Source organism: Fukomys damarensis, unplaced genomic scaffold (assembly GCF_012274545.1).
Source record: "Fukomys damarensis isolate Sample0158 unplaced genomic scaffold, DMR_v1.0_HiC HiC_scaffold_28, whole genome shotgun sequence".
NCBI lineage: Eukaryota > Metazoa > Chordata > Mammalia > Rodentia > Bathyergidae > Fukomys > Fukomys damarensis.
This window is the reverse complement of record NW_022900940.1, coordinates 21313487-21323388: the sequence shown is the minus strand read 5'-3', so window position 1 is coordinate 21323388 and position 9902 is coordinate 21313487. Positions and strand designations below refer to the sequence as shown.

Below are 9902 nucleotides of genomic sequence, written 5' to 3'. Positions count from 1 at the left end.
CCCAAATCTTCCTGATATAGTTGCACCCTAGCTTCTGTGTCTCTAACGACCCACGGACATTCTCATCTTCATAACATCAGAGAAAACAGCTCATCAAATCAACGGCAATGCTATACCCCAACTGATACAATCAGCAACACATTAAGATCAAGCACAACTTGGACACTGACCACCTGTGGTAGTCACTAGTCTATCACCCTTAAATCATTTGAATTAAATTGAAATCAAGAAGCAGTCCAGAACATGTCTGCAGTGAACACACTTTTCATTATAGTATATTAACCATTTAATGGCTCAGACAGAGCGAGGATGGAAGACCCCTAATCTCAGTTAGCTGATTGCTGAACCCCATGACGATGACTGACCTCGGGCCGCAAGGCCCAGATTGAGTTCCCCATCCTTCTGAATGGTTGAACTCCGCAACGTTTTATTACAGGTTTCCCCGCCCTTTCTTTAAAGAGGTTCAAAGTTGGGAACTCAGAAAAATACCCTTGATGACCACCTCTGTCTTTGCAGAGTGGGTCCAAAGACTTGCACAGTCAGGAGGTCTGAGAGTTGGGGGGGGATTAAGGGGGTTCAGGGGCGCCCGCACGGCTACCTTCCCGGCGCTTGAGCGATGGCGGCTGGGTCGGGAGCAGGCATGGTTCTGTCCACTTTTTTTTTTCTCCTTTTAGAATTTTAATTACATGCATCTCCTTTGTCTTTTACCCCTTCCCTCTAAACTTTTCATTTCCCCCCTCTGTTACTTATTCTGGATATCTCCCTGTGAAATATCTTCCAACTCACTAATAATCTGTTTGCTTTTTTTCTTCTTCTTCTTCTTATACTGGGGAATTAACCTAAGGCCTTTGCACTGAGCTACAGCCCTAGCCCTTTTAAAAATTTTCAGACAAGTTCTCACTAACTCGCTAAATTACCCAGGATGTGCTTGAACTTGATATCCTCCCACCTCCACCTCCCAGAATGTTGGGATTACAGGCATGTGCCACTATTCCTGGCTTCTTCTGTACTTCAATCTGCTGTCCTGGCTCTTAAATCCATCAAGTTCTTAATTTTAGTTATTGTGGTTTTTCACTTCTAGAGTTTCCATTTGGTTGTTTTTAGTAGATCCACATCCTCTGCCAAACTTCTTGCTTTTTATCTTTGAAAATGTTTGTCTGTTGGTTGGTTGATTTGTCTGTTTTGAGATAGGATCTCACCATGAATTCTAGGCTGGCCCTGAACTCAACATGTAGCCTAGGCTGGCCTCGAACTCATGGCAATCCTCCTGCCTCAGCCTCTCAAATGCTGGGATTACAGATATGCATCACCACCCCTGGTTTAGTTAAAGATTTTAAAGGTAGTTAAAATCTGCATCTACCAATGTTAATATCTGTAACTTCTATTAGTTATTGCTTCTCCTGAATTCTGTTTTTTTGTTTGTTTTTTGCCTGGTCTCCTCATAAGACTAGTTATTTTGCATTGTGTGAGAAGTTCTACAGTGACTAAACTGCTTATTGAAATAAATAGAAGCATTGCATGATATTATTTTTCTCAAAAGAGAATCTGCATTGATTATTCTAGACATTCAGAGCCCTGGAACAGGAGTCCATAGTCACTTCCATCCAAATTTAAGGCTTCAGAAGATTTGATGGCTTGCTACTGCTCCTAGGAGGGCCCGTGGCCAGTTACCTCTTACTTCTGGAGAACAGCTCAGCAAGGTGCAAACCCAAAGCACAAAGGTTTACCAGGTCCCCTCCTGTGCAGCAGTTGAATTCAAATCTCAATTCTAGTCCCTTGAGTCTGTCACTCAGCTTTTCAGACACTTTTATGGAATACGCAAATGCTCCCAGGAAACTGGTGGCCGCAAACTCTGAATTCATCATTCCGGATCTACATTCTTCTCTGGATTTATGTATACATTCAACATAAATTCATTGGGACACAGGTCAGTTCTGCTATGTATCTATTATGTCATAACTATAAGATGCACCAGAGACTTAATAATTGCTTTCCAGTGTGTGTGGTTGGGGAGCCACAGTGAAGTGTACATGCTAATGGTCAGATACTTCCTGGTTCCAGAAATAGAATGGGAGGATAAAATACATTTTAATGTGTTGTACAGTAATACAGTACATGCATGATTGTCTTTTAGAGAAGAATCATCTTAACAGACAGAGACCCTCCACCATGATTTACAGCAAACTCACAAAAGACAGACCTTTCCAGTCTTATAATGAATGACTTACAACCTAGTCTCGGGATGGCTTTTCAGGACCTCTAAATACCCTGATGACATGAGGAAACTACAAGAATGGAGTTATGAAAGATATTCCTACATGGCTACATTATGGATATAAAATGTAAGGCAGAGAGGACCATAGCTCCAGATTCAATGAAAACCTCTGGCTAGAGCCCTCAGTTGTCCTCTTCACTCAGATGCAGCCTCACACATCATACATTTGGAGGCATCAGTGGGCAGGGCTGTGTATCTTCCATGGCCGCCTGCAATCCAGGCCAGGGTCATCATCAACCAAAGCAGCTCTTGGAAACTATTCTGTTCTTTCCCAATCCCTTAGCACGAAGGAGAAAGTAGAACAGCTCCTGCCTTCTCTGAGAATAACTGAAGAGTAGGCACAACACTACTGGGAAGTTTTCTCCCAACTGTCCACAGAATACTCTCAAGTCTTCCATGGGTCAGGGACACAGACAGGGCATGGGGGGAATGGGTTGGCCCAGTTTGTCATGTCCAGAGTTGGAGCTAGGAAGACTCACAGGCCGACAGTAAGTCAAGTGTGGGGCTAAAATCATCTGGGAGCATCTCTGATCACATTTCTGGCAGCTTATTCTAGCTTTTGGCTGGGACACTGCTTGGAGCTGCTGGCAGGGGCCCCTATGTGAGGCTCCCTTCCATGTGGCCTGGCCTTCCTTACAGCATAGCCATCTCAGACACTTAGACTTCACACAGCAGCTCAAGTCTGCAAAGGTAAACGTCTCGCAGACTCAGGAAGCTGCATTGCTTTTTCACCTAACTTAGAAGTCACCTAGTGTCACTCTTACATATTCTACAGCAGGACCATGCTGTGCTGTGCGCAGGAAGACACAGAGCATCCCTCTTGGGAGTGGCATGCAAGAATTGGTGGCTAAACACGAATGTGCTGAAAGCCCCTGTTCACTGCACTTTACCTACCCTGGTAAAGTCCCCTGGTGGGGACTGGGGGGAGCTGGAAAGGACACACCCGGCTGTCAAGACTTACCCAAGGGTGCCATCTGCCAGCCAGCCCGTGGTGCACACTGCAAGGGCACAGTCCTGGACCCCCCTGCGCAGCTCGTCCGCAGACACCAGGTGGGCGCCCCTGCTCTTACAGGAGAGCCGAGCCGCCTCCAGGTCCAGGCCCTGAGAGGCGTTCTGAGAGTCCAGCATGAAGATTTTCCCTGTGTGGGGACAAGCACAAACACACGTGGGTGCTAGGAGTAGCAGGACCTTAATCTGAGCGAATGCACTGCCTGGCAGACACACAAGAGGTAGCTTCCCGATTGTCTGAGCCCCAAACACAGCAACTCCCACTGCAACCCATCCTGGGACCAAGTGATGACGCTTACACTGGTGTTTTCATTTTTGCTTTTTTTTTTTTTTAATTAGACAGGATCTCATTACGTTGCCCAGGCTGGTCTGGAACTTGTAGACCAAATGATCCTCCTGTCTCAGCCTCCCCAGCAGCTGGGACTACAGGTATGTGCCACCACACCTGACTTGCTCGTTTTCTTATAAATGAGCAGACATAACCAGCTGCTCTGCAATGTTGCCAGTTATGTTGTCTGGCTATGTTATTCAAATCTTTAAAAGGTGCTTTACAAACCACTATGTGGCCAGGCTCAGTGTCTGAAGTTCCCCTAAACTGGGTCACTTGGTTTCCAAGGCACTAATTCAGGCCTCAGTTTTGCCTTCCTCTGCCTCCTGAAGTCTTGAAATGACTCCCTCCATAGAAGGTTGCTTCTCTTGCCTTAGGTCCTTTCAGGTTTTATCCACAGTGGATTCACTTGTATTCTCTTCTGCTGGACCAAACAGCCTGGATCGTGTCTGGTCCATCCTGGCATGAATTTATGGGCATGCAAGGGCCTCAAAGAACTTATGATAGATGTGGGGATGAGAACATGGACTCAGGCAGAGGTGGAAGGCAAGAGGGAGCTTCAAGCAAGAAAACCATGGTTAGGAGGGAGCCCTGTGGTCCCCAGGACCTCGAGGAGGGATAAATAATGACTTGGTTGGCTCTATCTAGTTTAACATAAAGCCAGGGAAGAAAAAGCAAAACAAAACAAAAACGGGTAGAATGAGACACTACCATTTGTCAGCATTTTTTCCCCCAGTATGGGGGACTGAACCCAAGGCCTTTGCTTTGTGCTATATCCCCAGCCCTACTCCTCTCCCACCTTACTTTAAGACTGCTTCTTGCTAAATTGCCCAAGGTTGGCTCAAACTTTTGATCCTCCTGCCTCAGCCTCCCAGAGTGCTGGGATTACAGGCCTGTGTCACCAGTCATGGCTGGCAAACTTTTCATAATATATTGATCTTACTAGAACAAGACACCTAACTGAACCCAAACTACAGAAAGCAGATTCATTTTGGGCACACACAGAACATTTGTTAAAATAATCAAGTACTGAACTACAAAACAAATCTAAAAAGCAATCTTAAAAAACCAAAATCAGAAAAAAACAAAAAACAAAAAAACCCAAAACTATACCAACCATTTTTTGGGACCACTATACAAGCTAACATCCTTTTTAAAAATTTTGTCAAATATACATAGTACCTATTATGAGCCAGGTGTTGGTCAAATTACTTTACAAATATTTGTTATGCTAATCCTCAAAACAATGCTGTTATAGATATTATTGTTATTATTATCCCAATTTTTAGCATAATATTTGTTCAAGATCATACAACAGAGATATAAAACCAGGCAGTTTGGTTCCCTGTCAGTGATTTTTTTTATTAGCTTATGTTTGCAATACATAACAGTTATGTCCTTATCAATGATCTTAATCACTGTGCTCCTATATTGCCTGTCAATAACAAATAAGTAGGGAATCTCCTTGAGTATGGAAGTTACAAAATACACTTCTAATTAAACCACATGCACAAAGAAACAATCAAAAAGCATTTTAATTTAAGGGACAAAAACTTGTGGAGAAACTAGTTTAATGGAAGTGTATAACCCTAAAGCCTCATGTTACAAAAGAGGTGTAACTGAAATATCAACGATCTAAGATTTTATCTGTAAAACCTCAAAAGAAATCACAAAAATCACAGCTTCTAAAGAAGGAGAAAGAAGGAAATAATACAGAGCAGAAATCAATGAAGTGGAAAGGCAGACATACACTACAGAAAATAAAGCCAGGAATTGGGGTTTTCCCCCCCCCAAAAGAATAACAAAAATTTATAAACCCCTAGCAAGATTGACCAAGGCAAAAGGCAAGAATATACAAATGAGCAATATCAAGAATAAAAGGGGACATCTCTATAGGTCCCATGGATCTGAAATGATGATTACAGATGATTAGGTTATATATGCCAGTACGTCTGACAAAAAAAAGAGAAACTGAGCAAATTTCTTTAAAAAAAAAACTCAGCAAACTGACACAAATTTAAAATCTGAATATTCTTTTATTTACTAATTAAGTTCATTATTCAAAATTTCCCACAAAAAAAATCTAAATACAAATGATCTTACTACCAAAGCCCACAAACAAACAAACAAAAACAAAACAAAAGTCTCACCTTATAACAACCCTTTCAGAGAACAGAAGAGGAAACAACTTCCCATTTCATTTAGGAACCATCGTAACCCTGATGCCAACACCTGACAAAAAATGAAACTTATAGGCCAATGTATTCGTAATAGAGTCAATGATTCTAAACCTGTTGCCCTCACTTCAGGATCAGTTCTAAGTTTCCTCATTGTAAAAATTTTCCCTAGCATTCCACCCACTCATAGTTTCAAAGACTATCCTTATACAAATAACACACTTTTCTCTTCAGATCACTCCATTCCCCTCCACCTTTCTCCTAGACAACTGGAATCACATCTGATAAGGTCTCTATACCTACTCTTATCCTGTTTAACCTACCCTCCCTCTATCACAGTTGGGGTGATCTCTTCAAAATACAAATCTGAGGCTGGTCCTAGAGGCACCACTCCTGTAATCTCAGCACTTGTGCATCTGAGACAGAAAGACTGAAAGTTCAAGCCTAGCCTGGGCAATTTAGTGAGACCCTATCTCAAAATTTAAAAAAAGGACTGAGGATATAGCTCAATGGGAAGGTTCTGGGTTCATTCTGAGATCAAAAGAAGGGGGGGGGGTCCTGATCAGTTCTACTACTCGAAACTGTCAACAGCCTCCTAACCTATAAGGCTCCAGTTATCTGCCGTACCGATTTCTCTAGCATCATCTCACTTCAGCCTTGCATCCTCTGCCTCAGCCCCTCTCCCTCTTACCACGTGTCCCATTACTGCTTAAAGGTTCTTTCAACACTTCGTATTCTCCTTCCACTCTTCCCTTTCTTTTGCCTACTGAATTCTTCCTCATCTTTCAGATTCTCCTGCACCAAGTCAGATTCTTCAAATGTAGTCTCCCGAAGGGCACAGCACCTTCTCTAACCTTTTCAGTTACCAAAGTTGCAGTTTCACGTTGCTTTTATAGAATTATCTGTCAAATGATTCTCTTCCCCACTGTGTGTTTAAGCTTTCCGATAGAAAGTATCTATTTCATGTCATCATTCTACCTTCACCAGCAAGGACAGCATCTGTGATATAGAAGATACTCAAGAAGTATCTGTTGAATTAATCTTTTTCTATAATCATTACTCAAAACAGTTCATTTGCATTTTAGTTAATATGTTTTTTTCCCATTTTAAAAGTGTATAAAAGTATAGTAGCAGGTCTCCTTTATGTGTGAGATGCATGTCTAATTAGTCAAATGTAAAGTAAATGTTTTTCATTTGAATTTTTCTTATCAACTTATTTTTTTTTCATTGAGTTTATTGGTACTTGTTAGTATACAGTACAGTTACATTCATTGTTGGGATGTTATACCTTTACACGACAGGTCTTAGGTCTCATTTTTTCCCCATACCCCTGGCCTCCCTTCACCCCCTCCACCCTTCCCTGTTTACAAAGGCTTTGTTTCCATTTTTTCCTGTTTTCAATATTTTTTCTTTTCCCTTATTACCTTTCCCCTACCCTACCCACTTCCCCTTCACCATTAGTCCTTTTCTTCCTATTTCACATTATCAGTTATACAATTTGGATCTTATTTACACTTTTAGTATTTACACGTGTGTCTTATTTATTTCCCTTAAGAGTATGGCCTCAATATGTATCCATTTTCCTATGAATGACTCTAGTTTCTCATTCTTTATGGCTGAGTAGTGCTCCATTTTATAGAAAAACCACATCTTCTTTATCCAGTCTCCAATTGATGGGCAATTGGGCTGTTTCCAAGTTTTAGCTATTACCAACTGTGCTGCTGTAAACATGGGTGCACATATTTCACTGTGATATGATTCCTTTAATTCTTTTGGAAAGATACCCAGCAGAAGGAGAGCTGGGTCGAATGGAGCCTCTAATCCTAGTTCTCTGAGGTATCTCCATATTGATTTCCACAGTGGTTTCACCAGTCTGCACTCCCACCAATGATGGAGAAGGGTCCCTTTCTCTCCACAACCCTGCCAACATTTGGTATTGGCTGATTTCTTGATAGCAGCCATTCTTTCTGGGGTGAGATCAACTTATTTTTAAAAATAGTTTCTGACCAAATCTATATCTTCAAATATCTGTATCATTCCAAATTTAGAATATATGCTGCTGAAGCAAGCACTGTTTTCAAGTATCTGTAATGCATCACAACTTTGTCAACATTATTTCTTCCTTCTCCCGTCACCTAGCACACAAATAACTAAGTGTGGGACGTGGTGGTAGTTAAACATACATTTAGTAAAGAAGCCTTTCATAATATAGCTAATTCTTCAATGGCTCTATTATAAAAGTGGGAACTCAGCAAGAGGAATTTCTTAAAAGGAAGTGTATTGGGGCCGGGATTTAGCTCAGGGGTTCTGCTGCCTGCCTCACAAGCACAAGGACCCAAGTTCGATCCCCAGTACCAAAAATAAAAATAAAAAAAGGAAGTGTATTTATAATTCTGCATTGAGAAAGTGGAGAAAAGAAAAGGGAGAAGAGGGAAAGGAAGCACTTCTGGCACTCAGTAACAAGGAGACATGCACTTAGTATTGTCTTCACTTTCCTTTGTCCCATGACACTTCTGCCTTTAACTTTCTTTGATGCATAACAAGCTTGATAGGCACAAAATATTGATCCTTATCCACGTGGAGTTCCAGTTACACAGTCACACTGGGGTGAAACTCTAAACCTCATGGACTGCGAAGATATTTCTTTAATAGGAATTGAAATTGGTATAAAAGTATACATTGTTCAAAAGTTAATACAGCGGAGGAAGGGAGGGCAGGGACAAGGGGAAAAAATGAGAACCAAGACCTGTCATGTAAAGGTACAGGATCCCAGTAATGAATGTAACTGTACTGTATACCTAGAATGTACCAATAAACTCAATTAAAAAAAGAGTCAACGGCTCCAAATCATTCTACTTACATTCCTTAACAACAGCTTAACTTTTATAACTACACGAGGCCAAAAATACTAAAGCATTACGAGTGGACTGACTGATAATAGGTATGGGGTTTCATTTGGGGGTGAATTAGAATTAGATTCACAAAAATGGCGTGTGCACAAAATAAAAATGACACTAAAAAAGCCACTGGATTGTGTATTTTAAAATGGCAAATTTTATGTGACTTGTTTTTTAGATTTTTTAAATTAAAAAATGTTTTTTAAATTATGTGACAATTTAAAAAGTTAACAGTGGTCACTAATAGCTTTGAAAGCTACAAATGTTTTGTCTAACTCTGAAGATCTGAAGCAATGACAGTCATCCTTACTCAGAAAGAGCCTTTCCAGCATGGACTTAATAACAAAAAGCATAAAAATTCTAAGACAGTCTGTAGTGTGTATTTTTTTCCTCTTGACTTTACCCTTTCTTTAATCACCACACTTCCTTTTGCCCTATCGTTTCGGTTCACCCATTATGCCTAGCTAGGTAAGAATGGTATTTAAAAATACCCAAAGCATCCATCCTAAATCAACTGAGGGCTTTTCTCCTCTATCAATCTGCATTATCCCACGTGTGGACTTACATACCCTTATGGGCATGAGGATGCTAGCTCTCAAATTTCCTTTCTTCAGGGCCTCCTCAGCCAAGTTCAGAGGGGTTTTGTTACAAAATCAAAACACAGCTGAATTAGCTTTTCAAAATGGAACCGATACAAGGCCGATTCCGCTAATTTAAGGGAAATGTTAAAAGCTGGCTTCAAATTCAAAAGACAGACAACCCCAAAGTGGGTCAGTTCTCAGGGAATCTGCTACGGTCTGGCTACCGCTTATTATTGCTCTAGCTCGTCTCACCCGCTTCCCTCCCCATTTTAAAAAAGCAGTTGTCCCATTCTTCCTGACGCTCAGCCTTTGCACCAGCTACTCCTATCCAGTTCCTTCCTTTCCCCTTTACCTGGGGGATTCCCACATTCACTTTCAGATCTTCCTGGACCAAACCAAAGTGCTAGAGGGCGTCTTCTAACCACTGGCCTCGTCCTCAGGTACACTTTTAACAGACACTGAGAAACTGCGGGATGTGGAAAATTAATCCTAACCGAGGAGGTTCCAGGGCACCCTAGACGTGATTTCGCCCTGAAGAACTTTCCTGGAGCCCTGGAAACGCGGCCGCAGGACCAGCGCACGGGCTCCCCCGCACGCCCCGGGCGAAGCAGGGAGGATCCCAGCGCCCAGGACGGC

The 9902-nt window shown here is 41.7% G+C and overlaps 1 protein-coding gene across 1 annotated transcript in view; it reads right to left on the bottom strand.

Moving 5' to 3' along the window:
* Susd5 (sushi domain containing 5) overlaps nt 1-9902 on the bottom strand; it is a 64756-nt gene that overhangs the window by 54246 nt on the left and 608 nt on the right. Inside the window, exons 2-3 of the mRNA XM_033756925.1 lie at nt 6767-6816; nt 3237-3414 (exon numbers count right to left, since the gene is read on the bottom strand). Coding sequence (XP_033612816.1) covers nt 3237-3414; nt 6767-6816 — 228 coding nt within the window. The remainder of the gene's footprint in view (nt 1-3236; nt 3415-6766; nt 6817-9902) is intronic.